We start from the raw sequence: 26,876 nt of genomic DNA on the forward strand, positions 1-26,876 counted from the left end.
CTCAATTAATTAATATTGGTTTAGTCATTCTCACTATTCTTAATGCTATCATTGAGTTGATATGGAACGCTATCGTGCCCAATTGACTAATGGTAAGTTTTAATTTGGATGCTGGGTTTGAGTCAATTATATTAGGAGAATTTAACTTATTGCGGCTGTTCTGAATAAGTAGACTAATTACTTGAATAGAAAAATTGATATTTTAGCCTATGATCACGATTACAATTGGATGGAATTAGCACTCTTGAATTGGAAGTTTGTTAAAATTGATTTTTTATTTACTTTAATATTCAGCTTTCATTATTTTTTGTTTATTTATAATTTTGGTTCAAACATTCAAAATTTCCCATTTTTATTCAACTTTGAGAAGCTATTCACATTGGTTCCTTTGGGACTTGACCTGGTTTCACTATTTCTACAAATTAGTTTAGAAAAATCAGTAATTTATTTTAAAGGGCTTAGATAACCTGTTCAAATTTGGCGCTGTTGTTGGGTAGCCTATTTTAGTTTCTCATTGTTTAATTTATTTGTTTATGCCTCGTCCTTCTCAGGCTATTGATTTGCAGTATAATTTTGAAATTGAGAAGACAGTGCGTCGATTAAGAAAGGAGACTAGACAAAGAAAAAGTTATCTCATAGAGGAATTGAAGATAGATCTGGCTATTGGTGACACATCTATTTTTCAAGAAGTTTCCGAAAACATGGCGAACAGAACTCTCAAAGAGCTAGCCGCGCCGGATTTGAATCAACAATCTTTATGCATTACATTTCCTAATATTGCAGTTGATTTTGAATTAAAATCTGGCTTAATTCACTTACTCCCTTCTTTTCATGGATGTGCAGGTGAAGATCCTCATAAACATTTGAAAGAATTCCATATTGTATGCTCTGGAATGAAGCCACATGGTGTGACCGAAGAGCAAATAAATCTTAGAGCTTTTCCCTTTTCTTTGAAGGATAAAGCAAGAGATTGGCTCTATTATCTACCCTCCAGTTCAATAACAACATGGAATGAGATGAAAAGATTATTCTTAGATAAGTTTTTCCCTGCAACAAGAGCTGCAAACATCAGAAAAGAAATTTGTGGCATAACACAGTTCACTGGAGAAACATTGTATGAGTACTGGGAAAGGTTCAAGCAATTGTGTGCTAGCTGCCCACATCATCAAATTTCTCAGCAACTCTTAATCCAATACTTCTATGAAGGATTGTTGCCAATGGATAGGAATATGATTGCTGCAGCAAGTGGTGGAGCTTTGGTAGACAAGACACCTAAAGAAGCCAAGCAATTGATTTCAAACATGGCTGAAAATTCTCAGCAATTTGGTACAAGAGCTGATGGAGCTATAAGGCGAGTTAATAAGGTAAGCACTAAAAATCTTAAAAATCAAATTTCTGATTTAACTGCTTTGGTTTGTCAAATGGTTGTAGGGCAATTGCAAATGGCAAAAGTTTATGGAATATGCTTAGTTCAAGGACATCCCACTGATATGTGCCCAACATTGCAACAAGACTTGATGCAAGAGGCTAATGCTTTAGGCGGGTTTACTAGTCAACTTCAAAGGAAGTATGATCCCTTTTCTAATCAATATAATCATGGATGGAGAGATCACCTGAATTAAGCTATAGAAACCAAGGAAGACAACAAAATTATCCTTCCCATAATTTCATTAGACCACCTCAAGTTCTCCAAAAACCTCAAGCTTCAAATTTAGGTATGTCTTTGAAAGATATTGTTAAAAGTCTTGCTAACAATGCTCTTCAATTTCAAAATGAAACAAGGTCAAGCATTCAATATTTAGGCGATCAAATTACTCAATTGGCTACCTCAGTTAGTAAATTGGAGGCTCAAAATTTTAGAAAACTGCCTTCACAACCAGAGATAAATCCAAAGGAGAATGTTAGTACAATTTTTCTAAGAAGTAGAAAGGAGATTCCTTGAAGGTCGATTCCATTTAAGAAAAGTGAACCGAACAAGGAAAAGAAAGAAGAAGCTTCCTCTAAAGCATCATGTGGGGTAAAATTCGATCCTCCTCTATCTCTTTCATCTTACACTCCATTACCTCCTTTTCCTAGCAAATTAGTTAAGCCAAAAGAAGATGAGCAAGAAAAAGAGATCTTGGATACATTTAGGAAGGTGGAGATAAATATCCCATTATTGGATGCTATCAAGTAAATTTCTAAATATGCAAAGTTCTTGAAGGAATTGTGCACAAACAAAAGAAGGATGAAGGAAAAGGAGAAAGTGGTGGTAAGTAAGAATGTGCCGGCTATCTTGCAAAAGAATATATGCTAGAAAAATGCAAGGATCCAGGTATATTTTCATTACCTTGTGTTATTGGTAATACAAAAATTGAGCGTGCCATGTTAGATTTAGGAGCTTTCATTAATGTCATGCCATTTTCTATTTATCAAGTGTTGAAACTAAATAACTTGCAAAAGATCGGTGTAGTGATTCAATTAGCTGATCGTTCTTATATTCATCCCCTTGGAGTTATTGAAGATATTTTGATGCAGGTTAATGAGCTCACTGTCGACTTTTACATTTTGGAAATGGATGGTGATTCTTTATCAAAATCAACTTTGATTTTATTAGGATGACCATTCATGAAAACTGATAAGATAAAAATTAATATAGATGAGGGTACTCTCTCCGTAGAGTTTGATGGAGATATTGTTAAATTTAATATTTTTGATGCAATGAAATATCCTAATAATGTACATTCTCTTTGCCATATTGATATAATTGATCCAATTATGCAAGAAGTATTTGCAAAAGAAAATGTTGGTAATGAGCAAGAATTAGATGCAAAATCTAATTTAGAAGGAATTGATTATGAGATTGGTCAAAAAGTATTATTATATAATTCTCGATTGAAGCTTATGCCTGATAAATTTCGTTCTCGGTGGATCGGTCCATTTTTTGTTACTAATGTGTTTCTCTATGGTGCAATGGAAATTAAAAGCTTGGATTCAGATAAAATTTTCAAAATGAATGGTCATAGATTGAAGATCTTCCATAAGGGTGAAATTGCTCCATATCTCATTAGTTTTCCTTCGGATCACCTCATTTATTTGGATGACTCAAATGTTTCATCATTCCGTCGAGCACAACGACGTTAAACAATTGCGCTATTGGAAGTCAACCCAAATGCTTTCTTTATTTTTATTTATACTTTTTATTTCCTTTCATTTCATTTAGTTTATTTTGTTTTTAGTTTTTAGTTTTTAATTTTTTTTGGGCAGGAGACTAATTTCGATAAGGCGTGACCACACCTTTTTACAGCTCTCCCAGAAGCATTAACTGAATTTATTCTAGAAGCTCATTTCTTATAAGCCATCACCAAAACTTTCTATCTTCACTGGGCGGTTCTACCTCCTTGCCCACCATCACCATTAACCACTCAGTCCGAGTTGCTCGCAAACTAGGGGAGTTTCATATTTCTTTTTATTTCTTTTGTGAGCCATTTTCTTTTTGATACATTAAGGATAATGTATAGTTTAGGTGTGGGGGAGGAATATGATAATTACATGATTTTCTTTTCTCTTTGAAAATATTTTTTATACTTAGAATTAAGTATGCTTTAATTCATATGTGCTAATTCTTTTTTTTGCAACATTGAGTTTTGTTTTGATAACCTAGAATACCATGTAAGTTAGAGACACATTTTTTGTTTGAGTTTTAATGCATGAAAGGGATAAGCATGATTAGTATTTCTTTAAGATTATCTGATGGTATCTTATTAGTTTATTGATTGAAAAATGCACAAGACTTGATACAAATTTAAACATTCAAGTGAGCTTTTGAGCCTAATAGCAGTAAATTATATTTTACTCTAATTATTTTTGTTGAGTGTTATCAAACTTAGTATGTTTATTCTAGAACTTGCTTGTAAATGCATGTTGAGACCACATCTTTAGATTGATGCTTTAATATGATAAGGGCAATTAGGATTAACCTATTCTTAGACTCTTAAAAGACCTACCTTGTTGATTTTCTTTTTAGTTAGCCACTTTGAGCCTATTTTCTATTTTCTTTTTCTTATTTTTAACACATATTGTTCAACCCAAAACCTTTCGTTTGCTACCCCTATTTTTTCTATCCTTGTCAAGACAAGAGGAAAAGTGTTGCATGGTATAAAAAGAAACAGAAAAATACAAAAAAAAAAAAAACAAGAAAAGAAATCAAAAAAAAAAAAGAAAAAAAGGAAAGAAAAATTTGATATTTATTCCTTTCATGAAAGAGAATAATTGGAGAAGTATTCATTAAATATATTGAATTGAATTGTTAGATGTTATTTCTCCAAAGTTCTTACGCTAATATAAGATGTGGGAATAAATTTCAAAGTTTTTGTAGTGTGTTTTATGGTTATGTAGCATAGTTATCATTCAGGTAACTAACCTTTTTGTCTTGATTGTGAAACACTTTAATTTTTTTCTTTTATCTTACCTTTTTCTAAGCCCTATTACAACCCTTGTAAAGTCCCTTTGATTTTTGCATCTAATTCATGTGTAGTGGTGGAGACTTGATTCATTAGTAAGCTTATGGTAATAACATACTATGATTTGATTCTGAGAGTAAATGCACCCTAAACACTTTGAGAGTATTGAGTGAAACCATGTTAGAGTGTTAAGTCTTGTTGCTTTGATTTTGATGAATTAGTGAGATACTTATTCTTTTTATAAAATTTATCCTATGAGTGCTACTCTCTTGATTGTCATTATGATTCAACTCATTGATGTATGTTTAACTTATTTGGTATTTTTGAAAATTAAAAGAGATGAAAAGGAAGTAGAAATGAGAATTGGTATGTTGAATTGAGGTATGCTTGAGGACAAATATGGATTAGGTGTGGGAGAATTTGATAGATCATAAATAGTTACACTTATTGTGTTTAATTCCCTTACATTTTGATTGGATATCATGCTTAATTGTGGAAATTGTGTTTATTTTAATCTAGGTGGTGAAATATCAAGGATTGAGTAGAATTCAGCCTAAAGACATGTTTTAAGGCATCACTTGTCAGAAACCAAGTCTTTTGGAGAAAAAGCAAAAATTTGGGCAGAAGATCATTTTCAATAAGGCGTGACCATGCGTTACAATCCATGAGTTGCTGGAATCTGAAGAAGAGAATTTCGAATTTTCAAGATAAATTCGTGGTGGACCCACTTTTATATAATTTCTTTTATTTATGAAGTGCTGGATAAAAAGAACTTACTCCCATGTATTTAGGATTTTAATTTATTTAGATTTTCCTTTATCTTATCCTTCTTTATAGGGATAAGATCATATAGGAAGTTTATTTCTTTTTTATAAGGATTATCTTATTATGGTTTAGGTTTGATTTCCTATATAAGGAAGCTAGTTCTACCAAGTAGAGGACGGTTGAGAGTGCCTTGATTATTTATTATTTTTCTTCATTTATCTTCTTCTATTCTTTTCTTGTAAAATTTTATTCCACTATGTGTGGCTAAATTTTTAGTTTCTGATTCAAGAGTGAATAAATTCCAATTGTGATTTTGTGAGGCTTTGTGCTTAACAGAATTCTTCTTTAATTCAAGTATTCTTTATTTCTTGTTTTTATTATTTATGAATTTTTAATATTGATTGAACTGATGACTCAACTTTGATATTAGTTTTTCTATTGCTAAACTTTGAGTTTGTGATCCGTAATTGTCATGAATGATTGACACAAGTAGCGAGGAGCTAGCTCATGTATGTGTGATAGCGGTCTTTTCGAATTACATAGCTTGCATGATAGGCTCTAGGGAAATAAAGGAACAAAGTTAATTCAATTGCAGTTATCTCAATTAATTAATATTGGTTTAGTCATTCTCACTATTCTTAATGCTATCATTGAGTTGATATGGAATGCTATTGTGCCCAGTTGACTAATGGTAAGTTTTGATTTGGATGTTGCTTTGAGTCAACTATATTAGGAGAATTTAACTTGTTGCAGCTGTTCCGAATAAGTAGACTAAGTTCTTGAATAGAAAAATTGATATTTTAGCCTATGATCATGATTACAATTGAATGGAATTAGCACTCTTGAATTGGAAGTTTGTTGAGATTGATTTTTATTTACTTTAATATTTAGCCAGCCTTCATTATTTTCTGTTTATTTATATTTTTGGTTCAAACTTTTAAAATCCCTCCATTTTTATTTAACTTTGAGAAGCTATTCACATTGATTCCCTTGGGATTCGACCTGGTTTCACTATTTCTACAAGTTAGTTTAGGAAAATCAGTAATTTATTTTGAAGGGCTTCGACAACCCATTCAGCTACATATGCAGTAGTAGGGTTTTGTTGAATCAACTTAAGCATATTACCTTGACGAATCTTCTTAACAGAAGTAGCCGTGACTGCCTAAAGCTGATGCACAACATTTCCAATCAAGTAGGACATTTTCAATGAAATTCCTGATGATATCTCCTAGAGTAGCCAGCCATTGGATTCCAAGCACCATTTCACATCCCCCTAATGGCATTACCAAGAAATTAGCAACCAAACTATGTCCTTGTACCTCCTAGTTGAATTGCTCACAAAGATGAGTACAAATGATTTCTTGTCCATTTACTACTGTGATGTACACTAGGTCAATGATTTTCAAAGGGCACCCCAATCCCTTCACAAGTGCCATGTCAAGGAAGTTGTGAGTACTTCCTGAGTCGATCAGAATGTGTACTAGTTTCTTTGTATAATAGCCAATTACTTTCACAGTCTGATGGTTAAACTCAACTAGACCACCAATGGCATTGAGAGAAATAGTTGGAGAGTCTGAGGGCTCTTCGTAATTCACGAAAATTCCTCAGTATCTTCTATGTCAGGGAAATCCTGCACTACAGCCATATGGAGTTGTTTCTTCTTACATTGGTGACCTGTGGAATTTGTCATCGCACCAGAAACATAGGTTCTTAGCTCTCTTATTATTGATTTCAGCATCTTTGAGCCTCCTAGTTCTAGGTATAGGTAATAGTAGTGGTAAGGCAGGTTTGGGCTGGTTTATTGCCTGAGTAGATGATGATGGTAAGAAAGTTTATTGTAGTAAGATTTTTTGGTTCTTGTTGCGGTGAGGTATGATTCTTGCAATCGAGCGAGAGTATATGCTTTTTGGAGGGTCTTAGGTCCAAACATTCTCAAAGGTATGCATATTTCATCCTTGAGGCCACAAAGGAAACAACTAAGGACATAGTCCTCAGAGAGAGTTACCTTATGTGATAGAACATCAAACACTTCAAAGTACTCTTGCAATTATCTAGTTTGTGTGAGGCCCTTAAGGTCAGCCATCGGGTCCTTGTAAATTCTCTCTCCAAATTGTCCCTTGAGAGCTTCAACATATTCCTCCCAAGGAGGTTCTTCGAGTTTTTCACTGTTCTTTAGAAAGGATTAATGCCATTGAAAAGTTCTTCCTTCCACATGAATGGCAGCCAGCTTGACTTTAGCATTAGCAGGGGTAAAGTCAATTTGAAAAAATCGGTCACATTTAAAAAATCATCCGTCAAGATCTGCACCGTCGAACCTGGGAAACTCGATCTTAGTGAATCGAGTGGCCAGCTGGTAATTGGTGTTTTGGGTATTTTGAGTTGCTTGGCTCTAGTTTATCGGGTTGATATCAATAAAGGTGTTTGGATTAATGGTTGGTTGGGGTTGATGGGTAAATGGATTTGATGGGTTGGTGGAGTGAACATTTGTGGGTGTCGAGGAAGAAAAAAGAGGTGCTTGTGTCCCAGGTTGGAGGTAGATAGCATAGTTTTCATTTCATTAATCATGATAGCTTGTTGCCTATTCATCAACTCAGCGAAGCTCTGTTTGTGTTTCTTACTATGCTCTTGCAGCATTCCTTTAACCATATCTCTAATGGATTCTTCAAACTTTTTCATTTCCTGGAGTCGAGTGTTCTCAGCTACTGCCATGGTGCAACCAGAGTTTTGGATATGACGGGATGATAGAGAAGGATCACAACTGCTCTAATACCAAATGTTGCTTGATAAACGAAGAAGAAGAAAAGAGAGCACACGAGAGAAAGAGAAAAGAGAACTAGAGAGAGAGGGAATGAAAATTCATTAACAAACTTCACACCATGCAATGATTAAGCAGCTGCAATATATCTGTTGCAGGCTCTATCCACTACCAGCTAATACAATAACAGAATATCAGCAAAAGAAATATGAAGCAATTGTCACCTTACACGTGTGGCACCTAAAACTAGTAACTACCACTGTCAATAACGGCTAAACGACAATATTACTTAACCAAAAGCAAAACGACAATAGTAAATACTTTCCCACATAATAACTTCTTAATGAGTCTGTATATAAAAAGACACTCGTGATTGTTAGATATTTGGAAAACAATAAAAGAAATTGAATTTGGATTCGTATTTGATAAATCTTTATTTAAATAACAAATAGATTTGCTAATTAAACAATAACTTTTATCATAATATTACATAAACATAAAAGAAATACATTTGGAGTTTGATTTTTAACTGTTTTGTCGGAGTGTTATAGCTTTCAAAACTGTTGATTGAATTACTGAATAAGAAAAGATTGAACTAAGAAGTTGCTAAAAGGAAGATTGGATTTGATTGAAGCGTAAGAATGGTCGAATGTTGATTATTGGAAATTGCAGTTTTTCTATGAACCCATTACAGAAAAACAGTTTTTAAGTCACTAGAAGCTGTCATGGAGCACTTGCGACTGAAAACAGCAATAGACATCCAAACTCGCACTCATGTAATTAAAAGTAACTAAATATATCCAAGAAGACCCCCCAAAAAAAAAGACATTGCAGGATAGATATTGTTTTCCATCAATTTTACTTGATCAATTTATGTATAGCAACACCTTAACCCTTATGGAGGTTATGCCATGTATCTAAAACAATTTGTTTTCATAAAATGACACTGGCAGCTTTCAATCTATGAAGTAAACCCATAGTAAACTAGATCTTCCTACAAACAATCAACCACACAATCTCTTGTCTTTTTCAGTTGGAGGCCAAAATTAGTTTCAAATAATAGTTGGCGTCAAATAATGACATTTTTCGTAAAAGAGAATGCACAATATAGAATGTTATGCTAATTGTACCTTAGTTGACCCATAAGCAGACAATAATAAGTAGACATCTATAAATAGAATTTTCCTAAACGTTGCAGCCTTTGTGAAACCGGACAAATCAGGCCACAAACCTAGTGCAGCTAGATAGAACCAATTTTATCATCAGCCATTAGGCTCTGCAATCCTAGGCCTGCACGCCAATCTGTTCAAGAAACTTGGAAAGACGCAACTGCTTTGATGCCCATTGCTCGGCCAGTTTCTGCTCCTTGGCTTCTGCATCTCTTCTTAATTCTGCTAATTGTTCCCTGTATTCTGCTTCTATCCTATCAAGAGAAGCCTTCTCTTCTTCCCTAAGCGCCTTGATCTTCGACTCTATCTCTTCCATTTTCTCCCTCTTCCGGCAGGACTTCTCTGATTCCAGCTGCAATTGTACTCTTCTGAGCCTCCAGGCAGCTTCCTTCTTATGTGCAGCCCAAGCACGATAGCCTTCTTCCAACTGTCTGCAACAATCCACTAACTCAGATACCACCAAATTCTCACCGCAAGAAGGGACTGATCCATGAGGTGGCAAACTGCTTAAAACAAGAGGAGTGTTATCTAGTAGTCCCTCAGTTTGCAACCAAGGGATAGGAGGTGGTGCTGCAACTGCCGAAGATGAGAGGCTTAGAGTTACAGATGGAGAGGGTGGCCTGACAGCAGATATGCTGCTAGAAGTTGATAGCCATGGGGGAAGCGAAGTTTGTGCAGGTGCAGGTGGATCCGTATGAAGAAAGCCCCCATTGGAAGTAGCCATGACAAATGCTGGAGCAGGGCGCTCTTTCACTAGCTTTTCTGCAAAAGTCTCAAGAATCCTGTCGTACTTGCCCTCCTCAATTGGTTCGACCGTCTTATTGTTTTCCTTCTGCTCCCTCTGCTGCTTTTCTTTGAACACTTCCCACCACTTACCAAGTCTCTTTGCAGTACGACCTGGAACTTCAGCAGCAATTTTCTTCCATTTGTTACCGTGTTTGGCCTGAAGTCGGATAACAAGACGCTGCTCTTCTTCAGTAAGGGATCCTTTCTTTATACCAGGCTTGAGGTAGTTCTTCCACCTTTCTAAGCAGGATTTGGCATCCCTGTTTAGGGGTGTGTTCATGCGCTGTGACACAAGATTCCACTCCCTTGGACCATATTGTTTAACGTATGCACGTAACAAAGCATCCTCTTCAGCTCTCCAACGCTGCCTCTCCTTCATTTCCAAGTGCAAGCACAACTGCCCATTGTCTTAAACTCTTCATGCTGCATCTGAAATTATTCATTTCAAAACATTAGTCAGCTTTAACCAGAAATAATTCAATAAATCACTCTAATAATATGCAATCACATAAATAAGGAATGGAGACAGGATTAGCCAAAGATGGACATATAATGAGCAAAATGCAGAGAAAAGGTAGTTGCTGCTTTGTATATGTTTAAAAAATGAGAATAAAGATATCAAACTTAAATTGCTAAAAGTGCCATGCACCACACAAATACCACCTAAATACCTAAGAGAGGCATAAATATAGAATATTTAACCTAATAATAGAATAAGCCAGCTAACAAATTTGTTAACCAAAGATTTTAACTAGGTTTGTGAAATCATAAAAAGTATATTACAGAAAATAACTACTGAACATAATAAACATCCAACACTCCCAATCTTCCACTTCTATCTTTGGTACAAGCCTAAATGGATTTATCCCATCGGAACAGAAAATAATAGCAGACCAAGTAACTCATGCATACTGATGTTTGGATTTTCCAACATGTACAGAACAAGATGACAATTGAAGTGTACGACAATTATGAAGTTCACAAAGAATCAACAATATAACATCATACACGGATCGGGATAGTGAAAGATTATTACATTGTGATATTAAGTTTATTTCAGTCAATACTTCAAGCATTAGTACGACTGCGCATGGATTATGCTGGCAAATCCGAGTGCACGATAGACATTACTGAGACTTTACCAATTCAAATATATGTAAACCTGAAATGATTTAGATGTAAAAAGGGACAAGGAAAAGGAAAGATGAAATTCACAAAAAGCATGAATAAATAAGGTATTAACTCTGTTTCAGACGTGCTATCAATGTATCAATAATGCAAGCAGTAGAAACCAGCAATTCAATGAGATAACATAGATATGGCCAACGCTTCAAAAATTAATACAAAACCAGCAATGCAATGAAATAGCATAGATTAAGGCCAATGCTTCAAAAATCCAAGACATATTAAATTTGCTCAGAGATAATGAATTCAAGCTGTCCCTGGATCTAGTATCCCTAATATGTAACTGCCATCATATTTATAATGTAACCCCAAATTGGGGAAAGGAATTGCTCTTGGTGATATTACAACCCCAAATGAATGAAAAATTGATTTTAGTAGCAAGCATTTGTGATTGTAGGCCTAGCAGCATAACTAATGAAACCAAAAGAAAAAAAAGGTTAAATTTTGATTTCATCAGAGACGAAGTTTTGCAAGAGAGAATAATTGCCATTTTTAGATCTAAAATTAGAATTACTAAATGAATAATCAACAGATAATTAAAAATGATAATAAATTTATTACTGACCAAGAATGTCAAAATTGGAAGCAAATAGCCAATTATTCGGAAGATAACAATAATAAAACTCTTCATCATCTGAGACAAACATATTCCAAACGTGGATTTTGTTTTCTTAACTTTAAAATGAGACTCAGACCCCCACCAAGAAAAAAAAGAAAAAAGAAAAAAATGAGACTCAGACCAAATACAACAACTTTCATTATCAGATTCTCTCAAAAAGAACAATAAACAAGTAGAAAAGTAAAGGTAAAAAGAAATAAAAGTAGAATCTCCTTAGTTGCTTTAGAGCCAACCTTAACTTTCTTAGCTACCAAATTATCCATATACTTGTTCAACTTTGACAATCAGTACAGATGGTTTATATACTTGTTCAAGTTTTTCAAGATCACCGACACACCATTTATTGGCAGGCTTTTTTTTTTTGAAAGGTCAATGTGAAAGCTCTAAAATATCACTTAATTACATGCAAGAAAGAAGATGAAAACTAAAATTATCTCTCGGCAAAATGAACCAAAGAAAAGGAAGGAAGAAAGAAAGCTTACATTTATTTTCTTTCATGGAATAATAAGAACGGAGATTCTTCGTCGATGCATATCAATAATAATTCAAAACGAACTAATAAAACCAATTCAGAAGCAGAAAAAAAAAAAAAAAACCTGGGTAGAGAGAGAAAGAAAAAATAACTGAGCTAGAAAGACCAACAAAGATTAGAGTGGAGAGGGAAACATGTAAACAAAATAAAGAAAGAAACAAGGTCAGAGGCCGAGTTGGTGTCGCGGAGGGGACTATAGTCCGGGTTTCACGGCACAAGGAGACGAAGGTGATAGCGACGGGACGTTCTGGTGCCGCTTGCAGTATTGTCAGTGATACGTTATGTCCTAATGGTGGCCTTTTTTTTTTTTTTTTTTCCTTTTGAATTTCTGAGTTTCACAGTACCAGTTGCTACTCTTTCCCTTTCGTTTCACCCCTCCAGTTACCATTATATTACTGAGTTACCCTTTTCGTTGCAAGAAGTTGAGAAAACTAAAAAATTTTAGTTGCATAAACAGAGTGAAGAAGACAGTCAAAAGAACGAAAGAAATTAGCAAACGAGCGAAAGAGGAAACGAGAGGTAATATGCACAGCGTAGGCTCGATTTCAGCGCCTAAACTGCATCCCCCTCGTTTATGTTCTTTTTCCTTTTCGGAGGGAAAGTAAAAACTCAAAAACACCACTTTTGTTTGTCACATGTGTTTCTATATAATATTTTTATAAAATTATTTTTAATTTTAAAATATTAATAATAATGAGAATAATAAATAATATAATATAACATATGGGCAATAACTGAAATAAAAATAAATAAATAAATGTAACATTTCTATAATAGAGTAGTGCCATTTTCTTTTTTTAATTTTTCTATAAAAGTAAATCATTTAGATTAATTCAATATAATTAAAATGAATTTAAATTAGGTAAAAAGTTCAGCTTGATAAATCATTAAATCAAGTCCTTTATGCATTCAGGAACTAACTTATAAACTAATGCGTTATAATTTGAGATTTAAGTAAAATATTGTTGTATATTTTTATTTATATTAGATATAAAATTTTCCATCTAAACAATATTACTGGAATGGAATTCTAAATGTTACTAAATATATTATATAATTTTATACAGATTTTTCATTTTTTTTCTAATAAATTAGTGAAGGGGGCTTGGCCTCCCTCCCTAAGTTGGGTAACTGTTGAAAGTAGTCTTTTGTTGTTCTTTTATAAAATTATATTTAGTTTAAATGCTATAGAGTTTGACTTCTTTTTAGAATATTTGTCAAATGAGGTCTAGTTTAACTTGATTTAATAAACTTCTAAAGAATGTATAATCTTTTTAAATTTTAAATAGAAAAAGTTTATGCTTTCTAAAATTTAAATAAAAAACTTTTCACTAAAAAATTATAAAAATTATTTAATCCAAAAGTCATATACAGTCGATAGTAATGTATTCGGTTATATAAAAACACAATAAAAGAAAAAGAAAAAAAAAAAAAGGCAGTTAAATTATAGCCGTCAGAATCTCTGGCATTTTCTTAATAAGGTCAATGTTTCATCAAAGACATTCCAAATAATGAAATGGGAGCCGCTGGATAGCTCTCGGGATAGAATTTGGCCCATTCCTAACATTATTTATACGGGAGCGTGCGTACGCGTACGTGTCAACTCCACTCGCTTGATAATTACTATTTTACATATAGGGAATATCCATTTCAAGTCCCTAATGTTTGTCTTAATAGCCATTTTCATCCTTATTGTTTTAAAATTAAAAACTTCTCATCTATGTGTGGACGTTTACCAAAAGCCAAAAGAAGAGTACAAAAGTGCTTGTTCAGGTAAAATCTGTTTTTGGGTTTGAATCCTACCCGAAGAAAAACGAAAAAAGTTATTATAAATGAAATTCTTAAATATAAAAATATAATTGAGTTAAACTCACATTTCTAGACTTTTTTTTTTATTTCCTATTTGTTATATATATATATATATATATATAATGATTGTAACATGCAATTTATTCTGAGATTGGCGAGATTTAGATATTATAGTCCATTCTTTAATAACCTCAGTTCATTATTAAATTAGAGTGAAACATATAAATTTTTTTTTTAAAAAAAAAAACCACATTGTAAATGTTGCCCAATGCGTTTTGATATCTTAATCTTCTAATGGTTTTACATCTTACAATATAATTGGGCCAGGCCACTTCCATTGGATCTGTCCTAATTCTGGAGTTATATGACTGGACAAGAACCCCTATTGACAAACATTAATAATCGGGCCGATTTATAGACCGAAATTATGTGGATGTCTGTAAAGAGTAAAAAAAAGAAAAAGGAAAAAAAAAATAAATAAGGACAGATGTGCTCCTTGTAATTAACTTTACGTACAACGATATACTGCAAACAAAAATGTGCTCTTTATTATTGAATAATCTTTTTAACTAAATTCGGAATAAATTGTTCAACCAGAATCATTCAATTACAGAAGCCAAATCAGTCAGCAATTGGTCCAATAACTAATGTTTTTATCTTTTTTGTATAGATATTGTTTCTATAATTTGGCAAAATGATTCTCTTTATTTTAATATTCTATTTTTAAAGTTCACTCTCTCTATCTTTCAATCCACTTCTCATTCTTTTCCAGCTTTGATGCAAATACTGTGAACATGACTGTATATGAAAATTGATAAGAGAGAAACAAAGGAAAATAGAATAGAATCACAGCGTATTTATGACAAACATTTATATTTATTCATCTAATTGTCCAATTTGAACAAGATTGTGATAGTGCTCCCCTTCATCATCTTTCCATGCAGTCCTTTTTCATTTAACCTTTTGCTTTGATGAGTCCCAAGAAAAATCTTGATGCTGACTAAGGACGTCACAAAGAGACGAATAGGACACTCTGATAGTTTCTCATTGATCAATGTAAGCCATATATACAGATATAGAAGGCCAAATACATTTTGACCAAAAAAAAAAGTCAAATAAATAAATAGCTTTTTGAGTTTATTTTATTTTTTGGAATTTACTCCTTTAACTGAAGTTTGATTCAATTAGAAAAATATCCATAATATAATACTTAGATAATACATTTTTTTTATAATATGTAAGAAAAAGGAAATTTAAAAAAGACTCTCTTATTTTCCCTCCGTAGTATATGCTTTGAGAAGACATATTATAATAACAATATATACAAAGTGATGATATCTAAATGAATAGTCTGGTATTAATTTAGATAAGAGTAGATTTTCACATTAAACTATATATCTATTTAGTCACAATAAAAAATAACTCAGCCTTCCTAATATTATAATGAGGTCTCCTTATATTATGAGGAATAGAATTGGTAAGTGATAACTCGGTCGACAGAGGGCAAATTATCAACAATGATCTTCGAAGGTTGATTTTAATTTCTGGCATATTTGCAAGGATAGTTAGAAAGTGTCGGACGAAGTTTTCCGACCACTCACTCCGATGATAAAGTTAGTAATATACAAAAACGTGGCTAAAGTGTATGATGGTGTAAGATAACATGTATCTGTAAGTGTGGTGACCCATTCTTTATATAGATATTGAAGGTCTTTTAGTTCTTTTAGAAGAAAAATTCCACATTTGTAGGTCAACCAAATCATATTAAGATTTGTACTCTTGTTTATTAGCGGAATTTTTGGTTGCATCAGACTCTATAACTAGAGTCCCCTTAAAACACGATCTCTTAGCCAGTTATAGTGGGATGTAATTTATGATCAACTCTGCCTTTCTCGAGTGGGACATACTGGCGTTATGGTACTCGGTTATTAGTAAGGTTATATAAAGACTCTCTCACGTAACATCATTCATTCAATTCAATTTACTACTACTATCTTTTGAGATAGAAGAATCAAGCTTAACCACGTTACTTTCTTAAGCAAGTCATCACAAATGATAAAAAGGGTTTAAATTGTCGCAATATGAATAACTTTCATATTGTAATTTCATTCTTAATCAGGTGATTAGTTTACAATTCGCTGCTTCCACTTAAAACGTCTCTTAAAATCTTCACTTACATTAACTATATTTATTAAGGCATATTTATAAATAGTTTGAAGCCAGCTTTTACATATCACACACCATTACTATCATTCCTTCACTAACTAGGATCATAAAATCACAACTACTACAATCAATAAAATGAACAATTTTGTTGAAAGCAGAAAGGAAGTAGGTATGGCCTCAGATACTGCACAGGCAGAAAAGCCTGTGCAGGGCTACTCATCATAGGCCCTAGAGAAAGGGAGCAACCATCCCTATGACAGGGGAAGGCCGCTCCAACCTTTCCCAAAAAAGAAAGGGATATTGGACAGAGATACCAAGGCAACCAAATAGAATAGGCTACCGTTGTATATGTTCATCATTTTTATTTTTCACATGGTATCATAGCAGGTTTAACCTGTACTCATCATCTACCAATTCTTTTTTCACTCAGCCATATCTCAAAATAACAAATTAACCAACATTACACTTAAAGGAAATTTCAATTATTTCAAATGGTCAAAATCAGTGTACATTGACCTCGGTGGCAGAAGAAAGCTGGGGTGCATCACTGGGACCAAGCAAAAACCAAAATTAGAAAGGCCAGAGGCCCCAACAGAGGAAGAATTAGAAAGAATAGAGGAGTGGCAAATGACTGACCATTTGGTCATGTTGATACTTACCAACACTATGGAAACCCAGATTTCCAGACTCTGCATTTTAATGGAGTCATCAAAATCAATCTGGGAAAAAATGAAGAGCTTATACGGCCATCAACACAATTTCGCCTACATATTCAGACTCAAGCAAGAGTTATCACAAATCACACAGGGAACCAAAAATTCCTCACAATACGCAATATAAATACTCACAAGATGGGAAGAGTTGCAGAATTACCTTCCGCCATCAAACAACCCAGACGAGATACAGAGAAGAGCGGAACAGGATCTGGTATACACTTACCTTGGAGGTCTGGACTCAAGCTATGAAGGCTTGAGATCGCAGATCCTCATCGCGTCTAAACTCCCTAAAATCGACGCTGTAATAGCGAACATACAGCGCGAGGAGACGCGGAGAAGCACCATGAACTTCGTCCCGGATCTCACAGACAGCCAAGCCTACAACACTCGACGAGAACCAGCCCGTCAGAGGGGAAGACCGAGCGCCATCGCGCGCTGTGACTACTGCCAAAAGTAGGGTCACTCCCGCGATGGTTACTGGCACCTCTACCCACATCTGCGACCATCTTGGGGGTGGGAAGGTCCTAGGGGTGTGAAAAGAGGGGGCAGATGAGAGAAATGGGGTAGCAGCAGAAGAGAAAACCCTAGAGAAGGGTTAAATGTAGTAAGTAGTGGGAGCGGGGGAGAATATGACGGGATAAGGTTAAAAGAATGGTCGAGTGCTTATACCGGGTCAGAAAGTTATAAGCAAACCCGACTCGACTCCATGACCCAACCCGCCCTCACAGCCACCCAACCCTACTTCATGACCCGACCCGACTTCATGACCCAACCCGGTGCCGACCAATCCGACCCAACCCAATTTTTCGCTAGCCTCAACTCTGACCCGACCCACCTCAGCCATGGATCCGACCCGACAGTCTCATTTCAACTCAATCAACTACTGTCTCAAATCTAGGCTCTGGTTCAAAATCAACAGCCCAGTAGGTCAGGTTCGGTATCTAAATCATTTAATTATGTTTCAACAAAATTAAAACACTGCTCTAATGATTGGATTATTGATTCCGGTACCTCTGATCACATGACATGAGACTTAATGAAATTACAAAATTTCTCTCTCGAAAAAAATTTCCAACATGTGACAGTCGCTAACAGGCACAAAACTCCAATCCAGGGTAGTGGTAACACTATATTACTTAACCAAGATCTAAATAATGTCTTATTCATTCCTGATTTTAAATCTAATCTATTATCCGTTGGTCGAATCACTAATGAATTAAACTGCAATGTTATTTTTCACCCTCTTCTGTCATGTTTCAGGATCGCACTACAGGAACGATGATTGGTGAATGATATTATGATAATGGTCTAAACTATCTTAAGAACTCCACCAATTGATGTTTTGTGTCAGCTAAAGTCATCGATCAGGGCATGTTAATGCATTTACGTTTTGGACATCCGTCCGACTCTGTCTTAAACACATTGTTTTATTATAATTTAAATTCCAGTCAATGTGAGACTTGCAAATTTTCCAAACACACACGTCTCCATTTTCCTCCCTCATCTCGCACATCTGAAAAACGATTTGAATTAATTCACTCTGACGTTTGGGGTCCTGTCCCTGTTACTTCTTATAATCATTTTAGGTATTTTGTCACCTTTATTGACGACTACACTCGCACCACTTGGATCTATTTATTAAAAGACAAAAATGAAGTTTTCTCATGTTTTCAAGAATTTTTTTCACTTTGTTAAAACTCAATACACCGATGGCATTAAAATTTTTTGTTATGACAACGGTGCAGAATATATAAATCAATACTTTAAAAACTTCTTTAAAAAGGAAGGCATTCTTCATCAGACTACATGCATTAATACCCCCGAACAAAATGAGGTCTCTGAAAGAAAAAATAGGCATCTTCTTAATGTCACTCGCACCCTGCTTTTTCAAAATAATGTCCCCTCTATTTTTTTATCAAATGCTCTCCTTAATGCCACCTACCTTATTAATTATCTTCCAAGTGTCAAACTTCACAATCTCAGCCCCTTAGAAATTCTCAAAGGCCGAAAACTTGAAATAGGGCACATTCGTGTTTTTGGTTGCACTGTTTTTGTTCATATTAAGCATCTTCACAAATTTGAAAAAAGCTCTGCCAAAACTATCTTTCTAGGTTACTCCATAGGCAAGAAGGGATACAAATGCTATGATCCTCTCACTCACAAAGTCTATATCTTCAGGGATGTCTCCTTTTTGGAACGAGAATCGTATTATAAACCGCATGAATTTCATAATGCTAGTCCTAACCACACTCATGGGCCACATACATTATTTTCGCATAATTTTTCTTTTCCAGATCACAGCAGTTCCAGTCAAGACACTCACCCAGAGGGGGAGCATCCTCTCAACTTAAGGCCAATCCCTTTAGGGGGAGAAATTATCACCAGAAGCAAGGAAATTGCATCTCCACAGGAAGAGATTGCCTTAAGAAGATCCACTCGAATAACTAGGCCGTCTGTCAGGTTAAGGGATTACATATCCCATAAGGTATCATATCCAATTTGCAGCTTCATCACTTATGATCACATGTCTCAAAACTATCAAGCCTATCTAGGAAATCTCATGGCACACACAGAACCCACCTCATTCTATGATGCCAACACTAACCCAAAATGGTGTAAGGCCATGGAGGAAGAACTATCTGCCCTAGAAAAAAAATAACACTTGGGAAATTGTCTCCTTACCATCAAATAAAAAACCTGTAGGGTGTAAATAGGTTTACAAGATCAAATTTAACTATGACGGGTCAATCGAGCGATATAAGGCCAGATTAGTAGCCAAAGGGTTTACTCAAACATATGGCGTCGATTACCAGAAAACCTTTGCACCTGTAGCAAAAATGAACACTGTTCGCATTTTATTATCTGTTGCCACTAACTCAGGATGGAGTCTATTTCAAATGGACATCAAGAACGCTTTCCTCCAAGGAAATTTAGAAGAAGAAGTCTACATGACTCTTCCCCCAGGCCACAAGTCCACATCAAACCCGTCATTGGTATGTAAGCTAAACAAAGCAATTTATGGTCTAAAGCAGTCTCCAAGAGCATGGTATGCCAAGCTAAGGTTTTTCCTTCTAAATATTAATTTCGGTAAATGTACTTCAGATTTCTCTATGTTTGTAAAACACAATCACTCATGCACTATTATTATCTTAGTATATGTTGATGATATCATCATAACCGATAACAATAACAAGGAAATTGAAAAGGTTAAGCAAAAGTTAAAAAGGGAATTCGACATTAAGGACCTAGGTCAGCTTTTATATTTCCTTGGAATAGAAATATCCAAATCACAAAAGGGCTTATTTCTATCTCAAAGAAAGTATGTGCTCGACCTCTTAAAAGAAACTGGGAAACTAGGAGCTAAGCCTACGTCCACTCCAATGGAAACTAATGTCAAACTTAATTTAGAAGATGGAGCTTCATTAGATAACATAGGGCATTATCAGCGCCTAGTAAGAAAGTTAATTTATCTAATTGTCACTAGACCTGATATCTCCTATGCTGTAAGTATGGTAAGTTAGTTTATGCATGCCCCGCGTACCATCCACTTAGATGCTATTGATAGAATTCTTAGATATCTCAAAAGCACTCCAAGTCAAGGTATCTGGATGAAAAATAACAACTCTAACACTGTAATTGGTTTTCCTGATGCAAATTGGGTAGGAAGCAGTGATAGGAAGTCAACAACAGGTTTTTACACCTTCATAGGAGGAAACCTAGTAACATGGAAAAGTAAAAAGCAAAGCGTAGTGGCAAGATCAAGCGCAGAGGTAGAATATAGAGCCATGGCATCCACAGCAAGTGAACTCACTTGGATCAAACAAGTGCTTCTCGACATAAAAATTGATTGTAAAGAACCTATGTTGATGTACTGTAATAATCAAGCAGCACGACATATCACATCCAATCCAGTATTTCATGAACATACTAAACACATTGAGGTGGACTGTCACTTCATCAGAGAGAAGGTACAATCAGGCGAAATTAAAACTCCATTTGTCAGGAGTCATGATCAGCTAGCTAACATATCCTTAATAAAAGTAGGCACCAAACCATCCTCAGCAAGATGGGTTCAATCAATCTCTACGAACCCAATTTGAGGAGAAGTGTTGAAAGCAGAAAGGAAGTAGGTATGGCCTCAGACACTGCACAGGCAAAAAAGCTTGTGCAGGGCTACTCATCACAGGCCATGGAAAAAGGGAGCAACCATCCCTGTGACAAGGGAAGGCCGCTCCAACCTTTCCTAGAAGAAATGGACGTTGGACAGAAATACCAAGGCAACCAAATAGAATAGACTACCGTTGTATATGTGTATATAAATACTAGTAGAATCAAATTGTAAAAAGATCAGAATCAATATTATACAACCAATTCATCATTTCTATTTTTCACAAATTTCCTCCATTTGGTAGCAGCTTGATGCTTTACAAACTCTTCCTATAACTTTTTGCTTTCTTCAATTAATAAAACAACTCTTCATGTCACGTACTACTCTCATTTTCTTTCTTCTACATATAACAATCTCATCATATCCGTTGGTTTTTTTGCTGCAATAGAGGGATAAATAGACAACACCTCTAACAAGAACTCCATCAATTCAGTTAAAAAATATATATGGCTCACGAGCAAGATCTTCAAATAGTGCATACTCTCGGAATTCTATCTTATTTGTAGGAGTTTGTACACTCTAACATGTATGTACACACCACACTTGCATTTACAAAACTTGATTAATGATAAAGATAAAAAGAAGTACAATCAAAAAGTACAAATATAAATTCTCAATTGAATTGTAAAAATTTATATTTGTATTGTTCAATCGCGCTGAGAGAGCTCTTCTAATATGCAACTCTATTCAGTGGATATATGAAACTATAAATTGATTATTTGGTTTTTATGTAAGTCCAATTGCAAGAACATTAACAAAAAAAATTTACTACTAACACTTCAAATCTAGTAGATTCTAAGAACATTTTCATAAAGAAAATATCAAATATCATCATTAATTCCACAAAAGAAATCAAATACTCCATGAAAACAAGTTCTGAAAATCCTAAGAATTAATAATAATAAGACAGATATAAACAACATGTATTTATTGAATCATATAGAGTAATATGAAATATAAAAAGTAAGGAACTACAGCTAATCTAAAAAATAATTGACTGTGAGTTAAAAATAAAGAACTTAGACCAATAACAATAAGAGAAGAAAAGAACAGTAAGAAAAAAGGAGAAAGAAAAGACAACTAGGTTTTTGGAAACTGACATATCTTTAATATACAAAGTATTAAGCTAAGTTAGTGTAGCTTTTAATTGAAAGAGAGAAACTGCTAACCAATTTTGCGAAGAATACTTAGGTGTACGCATTACCACATTATTAGAAAAACACGTTCTATACAAGTAAACCTATCAATTAATTATATAATATTATTTTAATATATTATAAAATCAATTATTTCAATTGATGTAGCATTATTAATTGATATAGCTTATTATTAATAAAAGTGTTTATAGATTATATATTACACGAAGTCTATCTAAATATCTCTTTTCAATTTGGCTATACTCTCAAATCACATGTACTAAGTTGATATTGCCAACTATCATATACCCTTATTTGATCCCGTGAACTATTAGCTACGTGATTACATTTAATTAAAAGGAAAATTACTTGATTTGGATTGAATCCTCATATAATAGAATTAGATGACTTAATCGGATGACCCGCTTTCTAATTTTATTTTTATTTAGGTTCAAGGAAATTAGGCCAGCATGCATGGAACTGCCTGTGAGTGCTTCTGTTTTTAAAACCATATCGCTACATGAATGCTTAAAACATTACTATATTACTTTTGTCCTTCGGTTATCATGTCGCATGACTTTCAAATTTCTTTGATTTTGCATTTTGTCGGAATAAAATATTTGGAAGATATTAGTGTTTGATATATCATTTGTCACATGTAATTACAGTAGACCTCTTTACATTTCACATTTAATAAATTAATAATGTAGAAGAAAATAATAAGATTGAATTTGTATTTTAAATTGTATTTTACAATGAGAGTGCTAGTGTCTATTTATATACACATCTTTAGCTAAAATAGAAAAACTAAATTAGTACCTAATTAGGCAATAGGAGAATATATGAAAATATAGTAGAATATACATATCATCATCCCCCCTCAAACTCAAGATGGATGAGAATCAAAAAGCTTGAGTTTGGAAATAAGATTGCGAAACCAAAGAAAATATGCGGAAATAATAAGATCTGAATCAAACCGGAGATAAAAAGTTTGATTTTGACAAAACAGACCTCAAAAAAGGATTCAGAAGGGAATATACTAGAAGTTTAGAATATGTAATAGGATAATATACTAGAATATATGAAAATATAATATAATATACATATCATCAAATAAATTTTTAAGAAACCAACTTTAATTCATATATTAATATTTAATAACTCTTTGAAAAATATCTTTTTATTATTAACCATTAGAAAAAAATATATATATGTAAGAGAAATATTAAATATTTTTCATACCATCTATTGTAAATTGTACATGTTGCACCAAATTTAAATTTCTTACTCATTAAAAAAAAAAAGAAGCAAAGAATAACTGGGGGACATGTAAAAGAATTTCTGATAGGAAAGGCCGGAACCACAATGTTTGGAAACATTAAATTGGAAACATATGCACTTATTCTTTTTATATATATATATATATATATGTAAGTACGAAAATATACAAGTTGATGAAAAGAGCTATAGTTGAAATTGAGACTTAAAAATATGTTCATAATTAATCATTAATGCATGGGCAGCGTATTTAATGGCCACTAGAGTTTTCGGTTCTTCAACTTGACATTATTCATCTTAATTTTTATTAATTGTATTTCTATTTGTTTAGGTTTTGAAATTCTTGGCATAAGAAAATGTTAGTCATGTGGTTATGGATCCTATATGTCTAATAAGGGCTGGGTGCATGTGCTTGGTAAGCCATCTGCAAGGTCTCTTCGCTTTTGAAAGGATTCCTCAATATTTATAGTCATTTTGCTGACTAAATTGAACCACTTTACCATATGCAATTAAACATTTACATGAATAAGAAACGCTCGAGATTGTCATTTACTATACTGAATAACTTCATCAATGGCGTGCCCGAAAAGGTTTCAAGTTTTCATTAAAAGAGTAATGATTTTGCCACTTAACCCAACGATTAATGGTGTCCCCTACGGTTTTAATTGGCCAAAGATATATATGGAAGAAGATATTCTTCTTATTTTCTTTTTAGCCACTCCCTTCATTCCTTTCAATAATTCCCCATCTCAGATCTTCTTTTTTTTCTTCTCTAACTCTTTGACTGTCTGGAATTTCCTAACTTGTATTCTTCTTCTTTTTATTCTTATTATGTTCGATCGTTATTTCTTTTACAGTGGTTTTTACTAGTATTTTGTTTTAAATGCCTTTGATTTTTTTAATTTAGATTTTATCTATTAAAATTTATCTATTAATATTTAAATCTATAGATAACTGATAATCTGTTAAATTCTTTTATATTTTTTATAAATATGAAAATAATTAATATTTTATAAAAAAATTGACAATTTTCTTCATGGGAAAAAAATGAATGATATTAATTAGTTTAAGCCCGATAATAATAAATAATTATTGATTATTTCATATGACTCAACACTAGAATATATATATATATAGCATTACTATCATCATGATAATTATTATTTGGCTAACGAGGTTAAGGGTGTTACATCCACACAGAATGGAAGCCAATCAATTAACAGTTGACAAACACACAGGACCAACCAAGCCCTAAATCGAGTGACAAATACACTTAAGAAATGAAAACCCTAAAAACTAAAACAAGAAACATCAAACTTTAAAACACACAACTAACCTTATTAATAATGAAAAGCACAACGCAACTAATTAAAGAGGTGGACATACAAAACCAGGAGGGGGAGTCTTTCCACAAGTAATTAACACCTGAAGAGCAAGAGGAATGAGGATATTAAGGTTAAGTAGCTTAAGTTTTATAGTAGTGCAAAGGCAAATAGCTGCTTCAAGCTCTAGCAATCCTTTAATTACAGGGCAGCAAACATTCTCAACAGGATTCCCTAAACCGACATGCACCAAACCACCCAGCACATCCACGCAAGCTCCTAGCTTAAGTGCATTGATTGGACAAGTTGGTTGAGTAGGAGTAGTAGGTGGTGGATTAACTCCCGGAACATTACCACCACCACCTCCACCTCCTCCTCCACCACCACCACCTCCACCGCCTCCGCCTCCACCGCCTCCGCCAGAAGGTGGACCACCAGTGTATGGTGGGTATCCTGAAGAAGGTGGTGGTGTTATAATTACTGGAGGGTTTGGTACGGGAGGTGTTATTACTGGAGGAGGGTTAATGATTATAGGTGGCAGTACGACTGGTGGCATTGGCGGGTTCTTTGGATGGTGGCCGCCTCTCCCTCCGCCACCTCCTCCGTGGTGTGGTGGGGGCTTGCTGAATGGTGGGTGAGGATGTGGAACTGTTGGATGGGTTGGGCGGCTGCCGCCTCCGCCTCCGCCGCCGCCATGTGACGGTGGATGTGGCTGAGTACAAGGAGTGCAAGCATAAATTGGTGGTAATGAAATAGCCATGAAAATCATGAAAATGAACGACATGGCTGCAACCTTAGGCGCACCCATGATTGAATGAGTTTAGGTTTCTGACTGAGTTGAGTTGATCCTAGGATTATATAGCTGAAATAAATGACGACCCGTGACTAGTGTTTTTTTTAGGACATTCATAAAAAGGAAGAGAAACTAAACTGGGACTATTGAAACCACGTTGTTGTATATACGAAAAAGAGCACTAAAGGTAGAAATCCCAAAGGCCTTTAAAGTGAAGTTGAACTGGAAATTTTGGAGTTTTGTGTTATTCTTTTGCAAATTCCAATGCCCAGTCCGTGAACCTGTTTAATTGCAATCCGTGAACGTGTTTGATTTTAGAAACAGTCAGTTTGCTACAGAACAGAATACTACTAACCCCTCTCTCCTCCAACCTTGTTTTTTTTTTTTTTTGTTCAATTTTCTCTTTCTGTTAATTGGAATTCTAATTGGATACAATATTGCAATCCTAAGTACAACTTTAGTATCAGTGAATCAAATTCATGGATTTTAATTGGATTTCAGCCTTACAATTCTGAGTACAATCAAGCTAAAGCTCATCAGTCATCACTTCTTTTATGGTTGCTTTTTTCTTTTCTTTTTTTTCCATTTTCTATTAGTTAGTATATCACTTCTCTTTAGGAATAACTATGTACTGCTCCTTTGATGGGTTTATCAATCTTTTAAATTGTTTTCCTTATGGAAATCTGTCCTTTAAGAACGACATAGCACGATAATGGAGTATAAGTTACATGGTTACAGGCAGGCATGGAGTGTTGTTTTTGGTCCATCCTCTATTATTTCTGTTGGCGGGTAGGGAGATCCTGGTCGTGGGATTCTCATCTGATACAGCTTTAGGGTTTTTGCATTGCAGGAATTGCATTATTATTATTATTATGTGTTCATTTCACGAAGTAAACATGTGAACTGTCCCTGTATATTTTTTTGTTTTCTTGCATTTTAACACGTCAGTTTTGTGTAATTGAACGACTTCTTCCTAATATTTATTTGAAAGGGATTGAATTGAACTTATTCCATTTCCAAATTCCAACCAAAACAACGTACAAAGATAGAAGACTAAGACTACTCTTTTGTTCCAGGTTGCAATTTGTTTGTTCCAATTTGTTCCACATTGCAAAGGGTTCAGAGTAAAAACTTGAATGTAATAGTTATGGTTGAACGTGTCTCCTAAAACATTTCTTTTATAAGGGAAATAACATCATAATTCATTATATGTATAATCATCTAATCGCTAATTA

At 34.2% G+C, this 26,876-nt stretch overlaps 3 protein-coding genes and 1 non-coding gene across 7 annotated transcripts; 1 reads left to right on the forward strand and 3 right to left on the reverse strand.

Moving 5' to 3' along the window:
* Positions 1–701: 701 nt before the first annotated feature.
* Positions 702–1,622, forward strand: LOC125370008. The gene is made up of 2 exons (XM_048373569.1): positions 702–881; positions 957–1,622. The coding sequence occupies exons 1-2, from the start codon at positions 702–704 to the stop codon at positions 1,620–1,622; spliced, it is 846 nt and encodes a 281-aa protein (XP_048229526.1).
* Positions 1,065–1,171, reverse strand: LOC112536902. The gene has a single exon (XR_003080820.2). It is a non-coding gene; the product is annotated as a small nucleolar RNA R71 (small nucleolar RNA).
* Positions 1,623–8,995: 7,373 nt separating the features above from the next.
* LOC8273010 (transcription factor AS1) lies at positions 8,996–12,786 on the reverse strand. 4 transcript variants are annotated; one of them, XM_048375045.1, is made up of 3 exons: positions 12,204–12,786; positions 10,954–11,079; positions 8,996–10,346 (listed from the first exon to the last, which is right to left on the reverse strand). In XM_048375045.1, the coding sequence occupies exon 3, from the start codon at positions 10,294–10,296 to the stop codon at positions 9,247–9,249; it is 1,050 nt and encodes a 349-aa protein (XP_048231002.1). In that variant the 5' UTR covers positions 10,297–10,346; positions 10,954–11,079; positions 12,204–12,786; the 3' UTR covers positions 8,996–9,246. The 4 variants fall into 4 exon arrangements, with proteins under 4 accessions (XP_048231002.1, XP_002533297.1, XP_048231004.1 ...); XM_002533251.4 differs by lacking the exon at positions 10,954–11,079 and having other exon boundaries at positions 12,204–12,785; XM_048375047.1 differs by lacking the exons at positions 10,954–11,079; positions 12,204–12,786 and adding an exon at positions 11,955–12,146.
* Positions 12,787–24,717: 11,931 nt separating this feature from the next.
* LOC8273009 (36.4 kDa proline-rich protein) lies at positions 24,718–25,812 on the reverse strand. Its single transcript, XM_015727853.3, has one exon. The coding sequence runs from the start codon at positions 25,654–25,656 to the stop codon at positions 24,895–24,897; it is 762 nt and encodes a 253-aa protein (XP_015583339.2). The 5' UTR covers positions 25,657–25,812; the 3' UTR covers positions 24,718–24,894.
* Positions 25,813–26,876: the final 1,064 nt, after the last annotated feature.

This window comes from Ricinus communis, chromosome 5, assembly GCF_019578655.1.
Source record: "Ricinus communis isolate WT05 ecotype wild-type chromosome 5, ASM1957865v1, whole genome shotgun sequence".
Classification (NCBI taxonomy): Eukaryota; Viridiplantae; Streptophyta; class Magnoliopsida; order Malpighiales; family Euphorbiaceae; genus Ricinus; species Ricinus communis.

Excerpts from the sequence above, each read along its gene's own strand:
- LOC125370008 (XM_048373569.1), top strand. The coding sequence starts at position 702 with ATGGCGAACAGAACTCTCAAAGAGCTAGCCGCGCCGGATTTGAATCAA. Across the intron at positions 882-956 it reads ATTTGAAAGAATTCCATATT|GATAAAGCAAGAGATTGGCT; the intron begins GTATGCTCTGGA and ends TTTTCTTTGAAG.
- LOC8273010 (XM_048375045.1), bottom strand. The coding sequence starts at position 10,296 with ATGAAGGAGAGGCAGCGTTGGAGAGCTGAAGAGGATGCTTTGTTACGT.
- LOC8273009 (XM_015727853.3), bottom strand. The coding sequence starts at position 25,656 with ATGGGTGCGCCTAAGGTTGCAGCCATGTCGTTCATTTTCATGATTTTC.